At 63.5% G+C, this 19198-nt stretch overlaps 1 protein-coding gene across 1 annotated transcript; it reads right to left on the reverse strand.

Moving 5' to 3' along the window:
- Nucleotides 1-2949: 2949 nt before the first annotated feature.
- Nucleotides 2950-17686, reverse strand: NCKAP1L (NCK associated protein 1 like). The gene is given in 38 exon segments (XM_088158538.1): nucleotides 2950-3110; nucleotides 3113-3131; nucleotides 3641-3730; nucleotides 3852-3961; nucleotides 4977-5007; nucleotides 5009-5059; nucleotides 5061-5095; nucleotides 5179-5200; nucleotides 5202-5273; nucleotides 5372-5452; nucleotides 5587-5669; nucleotides 5772-5859; nucleotides 6452-6475; nucleotides 6477-6550; nucleotides 6639-6678; nucleotides 6681-6737; nucleotides 6739-6772; nucleotides 7279-7497; nucleotides 7603-7734; nucleotides 8519-8658; nucleotides 9306-9425; nucleotides 9520-9652; nucleotides 10175-10320; nucleotides 10876-10934; nucleotides 11259-11340; nucleotides 11537-11669; nucleotides 11927-12036; nucleotides 12427-12523; nucleotides 12945-13001; nucleotides 13746-13899; nucleotides 14267-14315; nucleotides 14639-14776; nucleotides 14883-14973; nucleotides 15569-15711; nucleotides 15791-15847; nucleotides 15939-16031; nucleotides 16439-16549; nucleotides 17527-17686. Coding segments are annotated over 38 exon segments (3426 nt in total). The 5' UTR covers nucleotides 17629-17686; the 3' UTR covers nucleotides 2950-2961.
- Nucleotides 17687-19198: the final 1512 nt, after the last annotated feature.

Genomic DNA, 19198 nt, shown 5'->3' on the forward strand with positions numbered 1-19198 from the left:
TCTCAGCCTCCCCGGCACGCGCCGAGGAATATTAATCACGTTAATCACGTTAATCACCTTACGTAACGCCGTGGGCGGGGAGCAGCGCCGTGGGGTGGGAGCCAGGTGAGCTCCCCCCCTCCCCCCTCCCAACTTTGGGACCCGAGACCCCCCCCCCCAAAACCCTCCCGGGACCCCCCCAGCCCCATCCCCGTCCCCTCCGTCACCTCCCCGGGGCACCCCCGGCCCATTTTGGGGGGGGGGGTTGGGGACGTTTAAACCCCCCCCAAAAAAATGGGGCTGGGGTCCCTCCATGGGGGTCCCCGAATTTTCACCTATGGGGGATCCCCGCCCCCCACCGTGGGATATTTTGGGGAGGGGCTAAACCCCCAAATTTGGGGTCCTGCAGCTCATTAAACAAAATTTGGGGTCCTCGAAATGATTTTGGGGGGGCGCTCAGAATAATTTTGGGTTTCTCGAAGGGATTTTGGGGATCCTCCAGGAGATTTCAGGGGTCTCGGACTCGTTTTTGGGGGTGTCAAAATCATTTTGGGGGGTCTCAAACTCATTTTGGGGGGTCCTCGAAGTGATTTTGGGGGGCGCTCAGAGTAATTTTGGGTTTCTCAAAGTGATTTTGGGGCTCTCAAACTGATTTGGGGATCCTCGAATTGAATTTGGGGGTCTCGAACTCATTTGGGGGGGGTCTCAAACTCATTTTGGGGGCGCCCCAACCAATTTTAGGGTCCCCAAAATCACTTTCGGAGTCCTCCAAGATCTCATTTCGGGGTCCCCCTCCCCATTTTTGGCTCCTCAGAGGGGTCCGGGGATCCCAAAATCTCGTTTTTGGGCTCCTCGCGCCGATTTCGGGGTTCAGAACAAAACAAAAAACACAAAAAAAAAAAAAAAAAAAATTTAAAAAAATTTAAATCTTCGCTTTCGGGCGCTGAAACTTTCTGGGGGTTCAGGGTTGGGGGGAGGGGCGGGGATTTTTGGGGGTGGGGGCAGGGCCGGGTGGGGCGCGCGCGAGACAAAAGCGATGGGGGGGGGGGGGGAGGGGGGGGCGAGCTCGGGAACGATTCGGGCTCGTGATTGACGAGCCCCAAAATAGAACCGGGAGAGGGGGGGAGGGGAGGGGGCGGGGGGGGGGTGGGGAGGGGTCTTTGAGAACTCGCAGGATTTTGGGGCGATTTTGGGGGTTTGGGGGTTTTTTAGGGGGTGATTTTGGGGGGTTTTGGGGTTTTTTTTAGGGGGGTTTTGGGGGTTTTTTTAGGTTTTTTTTGGGGGCGATTTTGGGGTGATTTTGAGGCGATTTGGGGTTTTTTTGGGGGGGTTTCTTTGGAGTGATTTTGAGGTGATTTTCAGGCGATTTTGGGGCGAATTGGGGTTTTTTGGGGTTTTTTTTTAAGGTTTTTTTGGGTTTTTTTTTTAAGGTTTTTTGGGGGAGCGATGTTGGGTTTTTTGGGGGGGTTTCTTTGGAGTGATCTTGAGGCGATTTTGTTTTTTTTGGGGTGGTTTGGGAATGATTTTGGGGCGACTTTGAGGTGATTTTTGCCTGATTTCGAGGTGATTTTGGCTGATTTGGGGGGCGATCTCGGGGGTTTTTTGGTTGTTTCTTTTTAAGGCGATTTTTGCCGGTTTTAGGGCCGATCCTCGGGGGGGGTCCTGTCGATTTTTGGGGGGGGGTCCGAGGGCTCCGCGGGCGCTGTCGCCGCTGCCGGTGACTCATCCCGGAGGAGCCGCCGGTGCGCGGAATCGCAACGGCCGCGGCCGCCTGCGCCCCATTCATTTTATTTATTTTTTAATTTTTTTTTTCCCCTCAAGATGCTGCACGGGAGTGAAATAAAAGCACGCGGAGATGAGGAGGAAAAAAAAAAAATTGAATTAAGAAAAAATAAGGGAAAAAAAAAAAGAAATAAATAAAGGGATGGGTTCGAGGAGTGCGGGGAGAGAGGGAGAAGGGAAACTGAGGCACGGCCCCCACCGGCAGCGAGGGGTTAAAAAGGGGGGGGAAAATCCCGCTGGGAGCTCCGGTCCCGACCCCGAACCCCCCCCCCGGACACCTCGGACACCCCCAGGACACTCCGGGACACCCCCAGGACACTCCTGGACACTCCGGACAATCCTGGACACACCTGGGACAGTCCCAGGACAACCCCTGGACACCCTCCGGACTCTCGGACACCCCCAGGACACCCCCAGGACATCCCCTCGGACACTCCGGACACCCCTGGACACCCCAGGACAACTCTCGGACACTCCCCCGGACACCCCTGGACACCCCAGAACACCCCCTGGACACTCCGGACCCCCCCCTGGACACTCCAGGACAGTCCCAGGACAACCCTCGGACACTCGCTGGACACTCCGGACAATCCTGGACATCCCAGGACACCCCTCGGACACAGCCCTGGACACTCCGGACACCCCCAAAATTCCCGGGATAAATTCCCCGAATAATTCCGGGACGAGTCCGAGATTTTGGGGTGAAAGAGGATTTTAGTGACAGCGGCGACAGCGGGGGGACACTTGGGGACACTTGGGGACATCCAGAGGTGAGGGGGGAGGGGGTTTGGGGGGCGGGGCTGGGAATTTGGGGAGGGGGATTTGGGGAGGGGGATTTGGGTTGTCCTGGGGGGACAGAGAGGAAGATTTGGGGTCGGGGGAGATGCGGGTGGATTGTGGAATTTGGGGAGTGGGGATTTGGGGTCAGGGGGGATGCGGGGAGGTCCCGGAGGGGTTGGGTTGGGGAATTTGGGGAGGGGCACGGGGGTCCTGGAGAGGGTCGGGAACTCGGGGGTCTCAGGGGTCCGGTCAGTGCGGGGGGGTCCCGGGGGGTCTCAGGGGGGTGGAACTCGTGGACTCGGGGGGTCCCGGGGGGTCTCAGTGCGGGGGGGTCCCGGGGGGGGTCTCGGGGGTGGAACTCGGGGTCTCAGCGCGGGGGGGTCCCGGGGGGTCTCAGTGCGGGGGGGGTCCCGGGGGGTCTCAAGGGGTGGAACTCGGGGGTCTCAGTGCGGGGGGGGTCCCGGGGGGTCTCAGTGCGGGGGGCTCCGGCGGGGGGTCCCGGCACACCTGGCGGAAGGCGTTACGCAGCAGCACGTAGGGGAAGCAGCTCTCCAGCATGTCCAGAGTCAGAAGGACGATTCGGACACGATCTGAGTGGGGGGGAGGGGATGAGGGGGGAGGGGGGGCACCCATCGGCACCCCCCGACCCCCCCGGCCGGGTACAAATTGAAATATTTGCATTTAAATTGCTTCGAGCCGGGCCCGGCGCTCCTGGAATGACAATCCCGGGATTGGGGGGGAGGGGCGGGGGGGATGGTGTGACCCCCCCCCCTCCCCCCCCACCGACATTCCAGTAGATTCCAGGGGGGGGTCGGGGATGGATGAGACCCCCACCCCCCGACCCCCGAATGCACCCAGGGGACCCTCGAGCCCACCCAGGGGACATCAGGGACACCCTGGGGACATCAGGACCCACCCTGGGGACATCAGGAATGACCCCAGGGGACATCAGGACCCACCCAGGGGACACCCCCGAGCCCTCCCAAGGGAGACCTCACCCCAAAACCCACCCAGGGGGATCCCTCAGGGGCTGTGCCCACCCCAGGCCCCTCCAGGTGTCCCCCCCAGGTGTCCCCAGGTGTCCCCCAGGTGTCCCCACCAGGTGCAGCAGCAGCACGATCGAGTCCTGGTTCCGCACCCGCGCCTTGTCCGGCTCCTGAGCCAACTGCAGGAGGCTGAGAGAGGCCAGCTGGGGACAGGGACACGGACAGGGACAGTCAGGGACGGGGACAGACACGGGACAAGGCCAGTCCCGGGGAGGGGACAGCGAGGGGACAGCGAGGGGACAGCGAGGGGACAGCCAGGCTCACCAGCAGGAACTCCTTCAGGTGGCTCTCGATGTTTTTGTTGTGGACGGTGAAGAGCGCGGCCGAGACCTGGACAATGGCCTTGGCCAGGCAGTGCAGGTTGTTGTGATAGCCTGGGGACAGCAGGGGACAGAGGGGGACAGCGAGGGGACAGAGAGGGGACAGCAGGGGACAGAGAGGGGGGACAGAGAGGGGACAGAGGGGGGACAGAGAGGGGGACAGAGAGGGGACAGAGAGGGGACAGAGAGGGGACAGAGAGGGGACAGAGAGGGGGGACAGAGAGGGGGGACAGAGAGGGGGACAGCGAGGGGACAGCGAGGGGACAGCGAGGGGGGACAGAGAGGGGGGACAGAGAGGGGGGACACGGGTCAGGTTGAAGATTCAGGGAGGTTGGGGACACAGGAGGGTTGGGGACAACCCAGAGTCACCACTGTGCCACCTCCCTTGGTGACAATCCCAGTGTCCCCCTCTCCCTCCCAAAACCCTCTGCTGTGACAACGGGACAGTGACAACACCCAGGACATGGGGACACCGGACACGGTGACACAGTGACACAGTGACACACGGGGACAGAGGTGACACAAACACACAGTGACACACGGGGACAGAGTGACACGGTGACAGTGACACGGTGATAGTGACACAGTGACACATGGAGACAGAATGACACAGTGACATGGTGACAAGGTGGACACACAGTGACACAGGGACACGGTGACACACAGTGACACGGTGACAGTGACAGAGGGACACAGTGACACAGGGACACAGTGACACATGGTGACATGGTGACACACGGTGACACACAGTGACACGGTGACAGTGACACGGTGACAGGGACACGGTGACACAGGGACAGTGACACGGTGACAGTGACACGGTGACAGTGACACGGTGACAGTGACACGGTGACAGGGACACGGTGACAGGGACACGGTGACTGACAGGGACACGGTGACAGGGACACGGTGACAGTGACACGGTGACACAGGGACACGGTGACAGTGACACGGTGACACAGACGCAGGAACACGGTGACAGTGACACGGTGACACAGGGACACGGTGACACAGGGACACGGTGACATGGTGACAAACAGTGACACAGTGACACCAGGCCAGCCCTCACCGTCCAGCTCGGGGCTGTAGAGGGACGCGGGGGTCAGCGGCCAGCAGGGGCAGGGACACGGCCACGAAGACGAGCAGCAGACAGGGACACCTTGTAATCCTCCTCGGGGGACGAGCCCTCTGCACAGCCAGGGGACAGCTGGATGACAGGGACACCCAGGTGACAGCGCCACCCCCCGTGTGTCCCCAGAGCCACCCCGGACCTGTCCTGTTGCCGGCCAGGGCGGGTGACCAGCGCCGGGTCCACCTCGCACGGGATCCCCGCGGCCGAGGCCAGCTCGAAGATGCTCAGGGTGACCTGGGGACAGGGGTGTCACACGGTGTCACACGGTGTCACACGGTGTCACACGGTGTCACACGGCCCCAAACCCCCCCCCCCAGTGTCCCTGTCCCCACCTGGATGTCCGTGTCCGGGGTCACCACGTCCGCCAGGCTCTCAATGGGGCCCATCAGGAAGGGGCAGTGCTGGGAGAACACCTGGAAAGGAGTGGGGTGGGGTGGGTGGGTGGGGGTGTCACCTGTCCCCAAATTCGGGCTGGGGGGGGGTCCTGTGGGGTCGGGGGTCGCAGTTTTTGGGTTTTTTTTTTTTTTTTGGGGGGGGGGGGTCCCACCTCCCTGAGGCCCTGCTGGGCCATGGCACGGAAGCTCAGGATCTCGCCGATGATGGTCATGCGCTTCAGGACATTCTCGGCCGCTGTGGGGGACACGGGGGGGGGGGGGGTGACACTCGTGTCACCACGAGTGTGACGGTGCTGGGGTGACACCCCCGGGCCCCCCCCAGCCCTGCCCCACTCACAGGTCAGGCGGGGCAGCAGCGCCGGCCTCTGCTCGGGCCGGCAGCAGCGCAGCTGCACCAGCGTGTCCATGTTCTCGGCCACCAGCTTCTGTGGGGACACGGGGACATTGGGGACACCTGGGGGACACTGGGGGGCACTGGGGGATGTGGGGACATTGGGGAGCACGGGGACATTAGGGCGCATGGGGACACTGAGGGACATGGGGACATTGGGGACACCTGGGGACACTGGGGGGCACTGGGGGATGAGGGGACATTGGGGAACACGGGGGACATTAGGGCGCATGGGACAACGGGAGACATGGGGACACTGAGGGACATGGGGACACCTGGGGACACTGAAGGACATGGGGACACCTGGGGGACATGGGGACACCTGGGGGATGTGGGGGGACACTGGGGGATGTGGGGGGACACTGGGGGATGTGGGGACACTGAAGGATATGGGGACACTGAGGGACATGGGGACACTGAGGGACATGGGGGGACACTGGGGAGCACGGGGACAACGGGGGACATGGGGGACATTGGGAACATTGGGGACACCTGGGGGACATGGGGACACCTGGGGGACATTGGAGACACCTGGGGGACATTGGAGACACCATGTCCCCAGCGCTCTGATCCTTGTCCCCTCTCCTCTGTCCCCTGTCCCCAGCCCTGTCCCCTGTCCCCTGTACCTTCAGCTCGGTGACCTGGGACCCCCACGTGCCACATCAGGTTCTCGCTCAGGAATTTCATCCCGTAGGGCCCGATGAGCTCGGCCAGCGCCCTCATCTCTGTGGAAGGGGACAGGGTGGGGACACTGGGGGGTGACAGCCGCACCTGAGCCCCCCCAGACCCCACCTGTGACCCCCCAGACCCCACCTGAGACGTCGGAGAACTCGGCGGCGCTGAACGGGGGGCTGCTCCTCGCGGGGGCACCGTGGTGAAGGCCTGGAGGGCCGGGGACAGGAGCACGGCCCCCGGTGCTGGCCTGGCGCAGCAGGGCCTCCAGGTACCTGTGGGGACAGGGACATGGCACTGTCACCCATGGCACTGGCACCCGTGGGACTGTCACCCGTGGGACTGTCACCCATGGCAATGTCACCTGTTGGACTGTCACCCATAGCAATGGCACCCATAGCAATGGGGACCCATGGCACTGTCACCCATGGCAATGTCACTTACGGGACTGTCACCCATGGCAGTGTCACCCATGTCCCCTGGTGCCCTGTCCCCATATCCCTGCCACCACCACCCCCTGTCCCCGTGTCCCTGTGCCCCCGTGGTGGCACTCACCAGTCGGTGTAGATGGCTGTCACCCCCGTGTCCCCTGTGCCCTGGTGGCACTCACCAGTCGGTGTCGATGGCTGTCACCCCCGTGTCCCCTGTGCCCCTGGTGGTGGCACTCACCAGTCGGTGTCGATGGCTGTCACCCCCGTGTCCCCTGTGCCCTGGTGGTGGCACTCACCAGTCGGTGTAGATGGCTGTCACCCCGTGTCCCCTGTGCCCTGGTGGCACTCACCAGTCGGTGTAGATGGCGGTCAGCGTGGGCTGCCCGCTGCCGTCGCGGGGGTGGCACTGCTGCAGCAGCACGGAGCGCAGCAGCCGCCCGGTGTCCAATGTCACCAACTGTCCCAGCCGCTGCACCAGCCCCGCGTACGCCGCCAGCCCCGCCAGCACCTCCGAGGGCCGCGCCACCTCCTGCGTGGCCTGGCTGTAGCCGGCCATGGCCACGATGGCCCTGCGGGGACACGGGGGACACTGAGGGGCCTGGAGGGACCCTCGGGATACTCTGTGCGTCCTCTGGGCCCCGCGTGTCCCCAGTGTGTCCCCAGTGTGTCCCCACCTGGTCAGGCGTGTCTCCAGGTGGCTGCTCAGGTACTCGGCCGGTGTCACCGTGTGCCCGAACACGGTGAAGTTGGGGACGTGGTTGAGGCTCAGGGACAGCTCGGCCAGGGTCAGGTGCAGCTTGTCCATGCTGGGGGACAGTCAGGGTGTGACAGCCCACGGGGACAGGGTGTGACAGTCCATGGGGACAGTCACAACGTGTGCCATGGGGACAATCACAGTGTGACAGCCCACGGGGACAATTGCAACGCGTCCCCACCCTACACCCAAGCTCTGGTGGCCAGCGGTCCCCATCACACACACTGTGACAGTCCATGGGGACAATCCCACCGTGTCCCACCCCGTGTCCCGATGGTGACAATGCCACCGTGTCCCCCCCCGTGTCCCGATGGGGACAATCCCACCGTGTCCCCGTGGTGACAATGCCACCGTGTCCCCATGGTGACAATCCCACCATGTCCCCGTGGTGACAATCCCACCGCGTCCCCCGTGTCCCCATGGGGACAATCCCACCGTGTCCCCCCACCGTGTCCCCGTGGTGACAATCCCACCGCGTCCCCCGTGTCCCCATGGGGACAATCCCACCGTGTCCCCCCCCCGTGTCCCGATGGTGACAATCCCACCGTGTCCCCCGTGTCCCGATGGTGACAATGCCACCGTGTCCCCCGTGTCCCCGTGGTGACAATCCCACCGTGTCCCCCGTGTCCCCGTGGTGACAATCCCACCGTGTCCCCCGTGTCCCGATGGTGACAATCCCACCGCGTCCCCCGTGTCCCCATGGGGACAATCCCACCGTGTCCCCCCACCGTGTCCCCGTGGTGACAATCCCACCGTGTCCCCCGTGTCCCGATGGTGACAATGCCACCGTGTCCCCCGTGTCCCCGTGGTGACAATGCCGCCCCGGTGACCCTCACTTGGTGGTCAGGGTCCTGTCGCGCCGCTGGCTCTCTGTCCCCGGTTTGTCCCTGTCGGGGTCCCCCTTGCGGGGCGGCTGCTTCGGGGCTTTCTTCACTCGGGCTCTGCTGATGGTGGCCGCACAGTGCTTGGGGAGCAGCTGTGGGGTGGGGACAGCGACACGGGGACATGGGGACATCCCAGACACGGCCACCAGCACCACAGGCTGGGGACACCCGGCCAGGTTTTGTCCCCGTGGGGGAAATTTCCTTGTCCCGAGGGTTTCGTGGGGACAGGGGGACAGAGAGGGCACGGGAACACAAAGGGCACAAAGACCCCAAAGGTTCTGGAACCCCCGGAGACCCCAAAGGTTCTGGAGACCCCAAAGGTCCTGAAGCCCTCAAAGGTTCTGGAGACCTCAAAGACCACCAAGACCCCAAAGGTCCTGGAGACCCCAAAGGTCCTGGAACCCCCGGCGACCCCAAAGGCCCTGGAGATCCCAAAGGTTCTGGAGACCTCAAAGGTTCTGAAGATCCCAAAGGTTCTGAAGACCTCAAAGTCCACCAAGACCCCAAAGGTCCTGGAGACCCCAAAACTTCTGGAGCCCCCAAGGATCACCAATCCCTCCTAAAGTCCCAGACCCCCCCGAACCCTCCCAAACCCCCCAGAGCCTCCTGAAAGTCCCAAACTCCTCAGATCCCCCCAAGACCCCTAAACCCTCCACAGATCCCAGACCCCCTCAAACCCCCCTGAGCCCCCCCGGACCCCAAAAAAACCTCCAGACCCCCCCTCCCCCAGACCCCTCACCTGCTGGCTCAGGTTGTGATGCTCAGCGCACGCGTCCAGGACGCAGCCGCTGCTCACCCGCGCCAGCTCCTCCAGGAATTTGTGACACATCCCCAGCGCCGCCGCCTCCAACTGGGGATACTGGGAGGGGACACCCAGAGCTGGGACAGGACTGGGGGGACACCCAGGACCCTCCTCTCCACCCCCCCCCCCCCCCCCGCCGGGTGTCACCCACCTCCTCGGGGCACATGGGGTGCGGGCAGCGCGAGAAGTGAGCGCAGAGCAGCGGGAAGGCGATGGAGAAACGCAGCATGGACGGATCCTCCAGGGTCTGAGAGAACATCCGCTCCAGGGAACGGGGATAGAAACTGCGGGAAAAGGGGAGAAAGTGCGCGGAAAGGGGGAAAAAAGTGCGGGGGAAAGGGGGGAAAAAGTGCGGGGAAAAGGGGGAAAAAAGTGCGGGGAAAAGGGGGAAAAAAGTGCGGGGGAAAGGGGAAAAACGTGCGGGGGAAAGGGGGAAAAACGTGCGGGGAAAGGGGGGGAAAACCTGCGGGGAAAGGGGGGAAAACCTGCCGGAAAAGGGGCAGAGGCTGCGAGGAAAGGGGCAGGGATAACGAGGGTTGGGAGGAAAAAGGTGGGAGAAGGGGTTTGGGTGGGAAAAAGGGCAGAAAAAAAGGGGTACGGGGTGGGAAAAGAGTTTACAGGGGCAGGAGAGGGACAAGAAAAGGGGGTGCAGGGGTGGGGAAAGGGGAGATGGGGTGGGCAAAGGGGGTCCGGGAGCAGGAAAAGGGGGAGCGGGGGTGACAAAAGGAGGGGCAGGGGGGACAAAAGGAGGGTCCAGGGGTGACAAAGGGGGTCCAGGGGTGACAAAAGGGGGTCCAGGTGCTCACCAGAGGTGGGACAGGTCCGAGGTCTCGTCCAGCAGCTCCTCGGGCCGGTCCAGCAGCAGAGTGTGGAAAACCACGAGGTTCATGGCACGGCCCAGGTCAGCGTTGGACACCAGCGGCAGCGGAGCCTTGGACACGCTGGTGTAGGCCTGGGGACAGACACGGGGACACGGGGACATGGGACAGGGATGGGGACAGGGGACAGACACGGGGACGTGGGGACAGACACGGGGACATGGGGACAGACACGGGGACACGGGACAGACACGGGGACATGGGGACAGACACGGGGACATGGGGACAGACACGGGGACATGGGACAGGGGACAGACACGGGGACGTGGGGACAGACACGGGGACGTGGGACAGACACGGGGACATGGGGACAGACACGGGGACATGGGGACAGACACGGGGACAGGCATGGGGACATGGGGACAGGCCTGGGGACAGGGGACAGGGGACAGACACGGGGACATGGGGACAGGGGACACGGATGGGGACAGGCCTGGGGACAGGGGACACACACGGGGACAGACACGGGGATAGCAGGGACATGGGACAGACATGGGGACAGGGGGACACGGGGACATGGGAGAGCAGGGACAGGGTAACAGGGACAGGGGAACAGGGACAATGATGGGGACATGGGGACAGCAGGGACAGGGACATGGGGACAGCAGGGACAGGGACAGTGCCACCACCTGGAGGCGGAACCAGTCCAGGCGCAGCGCGGTGAAGTCAAACTGCTCCTTGTCATCAACTGCGGGGACAGAGGGACACGGGGACACGGCTGGGGGGTGGCACTGCCACCACAGGGGGACACGGGGACACGGCTGGGGGGTGGCACTGCCACCACAAGGGGACACGGGGACACGGCTGGGGGGTGGCACTGCCACCACAGGGGGACACGGGGACACGCCTGGGGGGGTGGCACTGCCACCACAGGGGGACACGGGGACACGGCTGGGGGGTGGCACTGCCCACCCTTGGGGACACCCAGGACAGGGGTGACACCGTGCTGGGGTGACACCGGCGACACGCTGAGGTGACATTCGGTGACACCTGGCAGGGGACACGCGCTCACCTTCCTTGGCCGAGAGAGCCGAGAGCGAAGTGACAAAGGACGAGAGGATCACGGACTCCTCCTCGGGACACACCGACAGCTCCTGCGGGGACACGGGGACACGGGGACACAGTGACATGGGGACACGGGGACAGAGTGACATGGGGACACGGGGACACGGGGACAGAGTGACATGGGGACACGGGGACACAGTGACATGGGGACACGGGGACATGGGGACACGGGGACATGGGGACACGGGGACACGGGGACACGGGGACACGGGGCCACCGCCTCACCTGGATGATGTCACTGAGCACGAGCGCGTCGAAGCGCGCCAGGTAGTGCCGGTGGTAGCGGCGGAGCGGGCGCAGGTGGCGGCGGAGCAGAGCCCGCAGCTGCTCCAGCAGGAACAGCAGCTCCGCGATGTGACTGTGCCGGGGGTGGGGGGGGAGATCAGAGACCCCCCCCCAGAATTCCAACAGTGCCCCCCGAACCCCCCCGGAACTCCGGAACCCAACCAGTGACCCCCACCCCCCCCCCCCCCCCCGAACCTGCCCAAAAATCGCTGAGCGTCCTCAGAGTCCCCCCCGAACCCCCCCAGTGCCCCCCAACCCCCCCCACAAGCCCCGACCCCCCTCGAGGGGTCCCTGTGGGTGTCCCCTGTCCCTGTCCCCCCCTGTCCCCACCTGTCGGTGAAGTCCTCGGGGTTCTTGGTTTTGGTCACGTGCTCGGCATGTCGCGACAGCCAGCTCACCTCGTCGCGACAGAGCGACAGCGCCACGAACACCAGCAGGGCCTGGGGGGGGGCGAGTGGGGAGCACGGAGACCCCAGACCCTGAATCCACCCCGAACCCCGAATCCCGCACCCCAAAGAGCCGCACCCCAAAAAATCCCCCCGAAATTCCCTAAACTCTCCCAAATCCCCTCCAAAACTCCCCGAAATTCCCCCGAAACTCTCAAAAATCCCTCCCAAAAATCTCCCAAATCCCCCCAGAACTCTCCCAAATCCCCCCCCCCAAAATCTCCGAAATTCCACTGAAAATCTCCGAAATCCCCCCAGAATTTCCCCGAAACTCTCCGAAATCCTCCCAGAACTCCCAGAAATTCCCCCAGAACTCCCCGAAATCCCTCCCAAAATCTCCGAAATGTCCCCAAAAATCTCCCCAAATCCCCCCCAAAATCTCACTTTGGGTCCCAGCAGCCCGGGCTGATCCTCCAGCAGCGCCAGGAGCTCCCGCACGGCCCCGCGCAGGAACGAGCGGCGGCCCCGGTGCAGCGCCGGGCTGGGGGTCAGGGGGGGTTTGGGGGGGTCATTGGGGGTCTCTGGGGGTCTCGGGGATTTTGGGGGGTTGGGGGATTCTGGGGGGGGCAGAATCCCCGTGTAGGAACCAGGGGTGACCATGGGGAATGAGGGATGGGGGAGGGTTGAGGGGATTTTGGGGGGGGTCAGGGGGGGTTTGGGGGGGTCAGGATGGGGGACAAAGTGGGGGGATCAGGGCCGGGGACACCCAGCTGTCACCCCAAAGTGACAGCACGTGTGACAAAGGGGTCGGTGAGGATGAAACCGGGGCACCCCCAAGAGACCCCCCCCCAGGACAGGGGTGGGGACACGGGGACAAAGGGGACACGGGGACACTGAGGACACGGGCAGGGCGGTTTTAGGGTGCTCTGGACCCTCCCAGCACCCCCAAATGTCCCCCAGACCTTTGAGCCACCGCGTGGTCCCGGCACTCCTTGACATCGGCCACGCGCTTCCCGAACCTGGGCAGGGACACCTGGCACAGCCCTGGGGACACCCCCGGGCACTGCCACCCCCCCCCGGGCACTGCCACCCCCCCCCTGGGCACTGCCACCCCCCCTCGGGCACTGCCACCACCCCCCGGGCACTGCCACCACCCACCCTGGGCACTGCCACCACCCCCCGGGCACTGCCACCCCCCCCGGGCACTGCCACCACCCCCCGGGCACTGCCACCCCCCACCCTGGGCACTGCCACCACCCCCCGGGCACTGCCACCACCCCCCGGGCACTGCCACCACCCCCCCCTCGGGCACTGCCACCAACCCCCCCGGGCACTGCCACCCCCCCCCCCGTGCACTGCCACCCTCCCCGGGCACCCCCAGAGTCCCCAGTGAAGCCCCCAGCCCCTGATATCGGCTGTGCCACCCCCCGCCCGGCACCCCCTGACACCCCAAAATCCCCTGAACAACCCCCGAGGACCCCCCAGAACAACCCTGAGCATGCCACGACACCCCCCCCAAAATCCCTCGGACACCCCCCCCGGGCACCCCCACAATTCCCTGAACAACCCCTGACACCCCCCAGTGAAGCCCCCAGCCCCTGGCACCCAGGACACCCCCCGAGCACCCCGTGACACCCCCAAAATCCCCTAAACAGCCCCCCCCGATACACCCCAAAGCCCCCCAGTGAAGCCCCCAGCCCCTGGCACCGGCTGTGCCCCCCCTGCCCGGGCAGTGCCACCCCCCCGAGTGTCGCTGTCCTCACCCCTTGAGCCCCCCCAGCAGCTCCTCGGTCACTTTGTGCACGGCCACCGCCTCGTCGCGCACCAGGGTGACAAAAAGGGACCCGTGCAGGGCCTGGCGCCACAGCTCCTGGCACGGGGGGGCGGCCAGAGCGCCCGGGCACACCAGGAACCCCACTGCGGGCACCCCAAAACGGTCACGGACCCCAAAATGGGGACCCCAAAACAGGGACCCCAAAACGGTCACGGACCCCAAAATGGGGACCCCAAAACCGTCATGGACCCCAAAATGGGGACCCCAAAACGGGGACCCCAAAACGGTCACGGACCCCAAAATGGGGACCCCAAAACAGGGACCCCAAAATGGGAATCCCAAAATGGGGACCCCAAAATGAGGACATTGCCCAGAGACCCCACTGTGAGACCCCAAAATGGTCAGGAACCCCAAAATGGGGACCCTGGGGTTGGGGACACTGTCTGGGGGGGTTGGGGACACTGCCCAGAAGATTTGGGGACATTGTCCGGGGGGGTTGGGGACACTCACGGATGATCCAGCGCTCCATCACCTCCAGGGACAGGTACTCACAGGCCATCTGGGGACACCAGTGTCACCATGTCTGTCACTGTCCCCTGAGCCCCCGGTGTGCCTGTGTCCCCATGTCCCCATGTCCCCGTGTCACTCACGCTGTCACACGTGGCCGGGCTCAGAGTGTCCCTGTCCCCATTGTCCCCATGTCCCCATTGTCCCCATGTCCCTGTCCCCATGTCCCTGTCCCCGTGTCACTCACGCTGTCACACGTGGCCGGGCTCAGCGTGTCCCTGTCCCCATGTCCCTGTCCCCATGTCACTCACGCTGTCACACGTGGCCGGGCTCAGCGTGTCCCTGTCCCCATGTCCCTGTCCCCATGTCACTCACGCTGTCACACGTGGCCGGGCTCAGCAGGTCCCCCGCGGGTCCCAGCAGGCTCAGGAGCTGCTCTCGTCTCCACTGCTCCGCGTCGCGACAGCGCCGCGAGAACGGGGCCCGAAGGGACAGCAGCGCGCTGCTCACGGCCTGGCAGGGGACAGCACCCGATGGGGACACCACGATGGGGACACCACGATGGGGACACCGTGCCAGCCCCGGGTGGCCCTGCCGGTGACCGAGACCCCCGACCCACCTTGGTGTGGGGCCCGAACTCCTCGGGCAGCTTCTTGAGGGGGTGCTCGTACTCCAGCACCATCTGCGCCAGGCGGGGGAAGCCGGGCTCGCTGCGGGGACACGTTGGGGACATGTTGGGGACATTTTGGGGACACGTTGGGGACACCCCCAGGGCCGGTTCTGGCGGGGCTCAGTGTTGGGGACACATTGGGGACAACCCCAAAGCTGGTTCCAGCATGGACGCGGTGTTGGGGACACGCTGGGGACACCCTCGAGGCTGGCCCCGCGTTGGGGACACACTGGGGACATCCTCAAGGACAGTTCCAGCACGGGTGCGGCACTGGGGACACGTTGGGGACACTCCAGGAGCCAGTCCCGGTGTTGGGGACACGTTGGGGACACATTGGGAACAATCTCGGGGCCATTTCCAGCAAGGGTCCAGCGTTGGGGACACGCCCGGGGCCAGCCCTGGCGTTGGGGACACACTGGGGACACCCCCGGGGCCAGCGCCGGTGTTGGGGACACATTGGGGACACACCGGGGACAACCCCGGGGCCGATTCCAGCAAGGGAACAGCGTCGGGGACAACCCCGGTACCGCCCCCCGGGGAGGGGACAGCTCAGGGTGGTGACACCCGAGCCTTGGGGACAGCCCGGGTGGTGACACGGCCTCGGGGACACCTGGGGACAGGCGCGGAGGTGGCACCTGGCGCCGTGGCTCATCTCGTGCGCGCACTGGTAGAGCCCCAGCAGCAGCCGCCGCTCCTCGGTGCGCGCCAGCAGCAGCACCAGCGACACGTAGGTGACAACCAGGTCCAGGTAACCCTTGGTGAAGTCGTAGTTGATGTGCTGGCAGGGAGGGGACAGCGGTGAGACCGCGGGGACACCTCGGCGACACCGCTGGGGACACGGCGGGGGTGGCACTCACGATGTCGAAGTAGCACTGGCTGGCGTCGATGGTGTTGAGCAGCTCGTACACGTGGTCCTGGTGACAAGGGGACATTGCCGAGTGTCACCGCAGTGTCCCCCGGGCAGGGACACGCCCCTGTCACCTCTGTGTCCCCAGCCCGGCTCACCCGGAACTCCAGCAGGTCCTGGAAGGTGTGGTAGAACGGTGCCAGCACCCGCACGATGTCACCTTTGTCCCTGTGCACCGGGCCCAGGTGCTGCTGCAGGGGGACAGGGGGACACGGGGACAGCGGCGTGGGGGGGGGGAAAGGGGACACCCAGGGTGAGGGGACACCCAGGGTGACACGAGGGGGACAGAGGGGACACGCAGGATGGGGTGGCACATCCCACAGGGGGTGGGGACATGGGGACAGTGAGGACACGGGGGTGGGGACACGGGGATGGGGACACTGCGGGGACAAAGGGACAGTGAGGACACGGGGGTGGGGACACGGGGACAGTGGGGACATGGGGACAGTGGGGACACTGTGGGGACATGGGGACAGTGAGGACACGGGGGTGGGGACACTGTAGGAGGAGACAGGGGACAGTGGGGACACTGCGGGGACAAAGGGACAGTGAGGACACGGGGACAGGGGGACACTGGGGACAGGGGACAGCGGCTCACGGTGCTGCTCCGCACGTCCAGGTGCGGGAATTTCTTCTGGATGAATTTGGCCGAGGCCTCCATGGCCTTGTCCCCGAGGAAGGACGGGCGAGTGCGGGGGTCCGAGCATGTCTGGGGGAGCCGAGGGTCAGAACCCCCCTGAACTGATCTCAAAAACCTCCCGAACACCCCCGAACCGATCCCAAAAATATCCCAAAACACCCCCGAACTGATCCCAAAAACCTCCCAAACACCCCCGAAGTGATCCCAAAAATCTCCCAAAACCCCCCCGAACTGATCCCAAAAATATCCCAAAACTTCCCCAAACCGATCCCAAAAACCCCCCCGAACTGATCCCAAAAATCTCCCTAAACCCCCCCGAACTGATCCCAAAAATATCCCAAAACTTCCCCAAACAGATCCCAAAAATCCCTCCCCAGGTTGGGACATCCCAAACCCCCCCTAGAACCGATCCCAAAAACCCCTCTGGGCTGGATCCCCCCCCTAGAACTGAGCCCCCACCTTCAAATCCCCCCCAAATCCCCCAAAACAACCCCGTACCCCAATCCTCCCCAGCCTGGGACCCCCCAAATTCCCCCTCACAGCTGGGACCCCTCAAAACCCCCCTAAAACCCATCCTGGGCTGGATTCCCCCAAAATTCCCCCCAGAACGGAGCCCCCCACCCCAAAACCCCCCAAAACCCATCCTGGGCTGGATCCCCCCCAAAACCCCCCCAAAATCCCCTCCTGTGCCGTCCCCCCACCCCAAATCCCTCCTAAAACCCATCCTGGGCTGGATTCCCCCAAAACCCTCCCAGAACTGAGTCCCCCACCTCAAATCCCCCCTAAAACCCCCCCTGTACCATCCCCCCACCCCAAATCCCCCCTAAATCCCCCCCTGTGCCATCCCCCCCACCCCAAATCCCCCCTAAATCCCCCCCTGTGCCATCCCCCCACCCCAAATTTCCCCTAAATCCCCTCCTGTGCTCTCCCCCCACCCCAAACCCCCCCAACCCTCGCTCCCCCCGACCCCCCCCCCCCGGCTGCTCCCCATGGGTTTGGGGGGGGTTTGGGGACCCCCGGGTGTCCCCCCAGGACCCTCCCCAGACCTTTTTGATGTGGTGGAGGCGCACGAGGACCCCCCGGCCGCGCTCGTTGAGCAGCGTCAGCTTCTCGGCCAGTTTGTCCCCGTACACCGAGGGCAGGGACATGGTGGCACCTCGGTGGTGGCACCTCGGTGGTGGCACCTCCCCCCCCCACCCACCCACGGTCCCCAAAAGGCCCCAAACCCCAACTTCCCCTTCCTGGGTTGGGCCTGATGGCGCCGAGGCCACCGGGGCCACGTGACGGGGCCGCCACCGCCCTGTGACACCGCGGGGACACGGGTGGGGACACGGGTGGGGACACTGAGATGGGGACACCAGGATGGGGACACGGGTGGGGACACTGAGATGGGGACACCAGGATGGGGACAACAGGGATGGGACACCGGGATGGGGACACCAGAATAAGGATAGCAGGATGAGGACAATGGGGAGGGGGACACCAGGGATGGGGACACAGGTGGGGACAGTGAGATGGGAACACTGGGGATGGGGACACTGAGATGGGGACACTGGGATAAGGACAGCAGGGATGGGGACAGCAGGGTTGGGGACACCATGGATGGCCGGTGCCATCGTGCCCTGACACCGTGGCTGGGTGACACTGATGGGTGACACTGATGGGTGACACTGATGGGTGACACTGCTGATGGGTGACACCAGTCTGGTCCCATATGCCCCAAACTGGGCCTGTTTGACCCCAAAACAGCCCCAATCTGGGCTTGCTTAGCCCCAGTCTGGGCCCTATAACTCAAATCCAGGCCTTTTGATCCCAATCTAGGCCTGTTTGACCAAGTCTGGGCTTTATAACCCCAATCAGGGCCAATTTAACCCAATCTGGGCCTATTTGAACCCAATCTGGGCCTGTTTTACCCAATCTGGGCCTGTTTAACCCAATCTGGGATTTATCACCCTAATCTGGGCTTTATAACCCAAATCTGGGCCTCTTTAACCCAATCAGGGCCTATTTGAATCCAATCTGGGCCCGTTTGACCCCAATCAGGGCCAATTTAACCCAATCTGGGCTTTATAACCCAAATCTGGGCCTCTTTAACCCAATCAGGGCCTATTTGAATCCAATCAGGGCCAATTTAACCCAATCTGGGCTTTATAACCCAAATCTGGGCCTGTTTGATCCCAAATGGGGCCTCATAACCACAAATTGGGGCCTGTTTGATGATAATATCAAACTGTTTGACCCCAATCAGGGCCTTTTCACCCCACACTGGGCCTGACACCAATTCTCCAGAACAGCCCAAATAAACCTCGAGAAAATCCCCAAAAACCTCGAGAACATGAAAAAACCCCCCTCGAGAACAGCTGAAAAAAACCTCGAGAATATCCCCAAAAAACCTCCAGAACATCCCCAAAAAAATCTCAAGAATATCCTCAAAAAACCTCGAGAATACCCCCAAAAAAATCTCCAGAAAATCCCCCAAAAAAACTCCAGAAAATCCCCCAAAACCCTCAAGAACATCCCAAAAAAACCTCGAGAATATCCCCCAAAACCCCTCTATAATATCAAAAAAAACCCTCGAGAAAAATCCTAAAAAACCTCAGGAACATCCCCCAAAAAATCTCGAGAACATCCCCAAAAACCTCCAAAACATCCCCAAAAAATCCTTGAGAACATCCCCAAAAAACCTCGGGAACATCCCCAAAATAACCTCGAGAACAT

Source organism: Sturnus vulgaris, unplaced genomic scaffold, assembly GCF_052056855.1.
Source record: "Sturnus vulgaris isolate bStuVul1 unplaced genomic scaffold, bStuVul1.hap1 Scaffold_523, whole genome shotgun sequence".
Taxonomy (NCBI): domain Eukaryota; kingdom Metazoa; phylum Chordata; class Aves; order Passeriformes; family Sturnidae; genus Sturnus; species Sturnus vulgaris.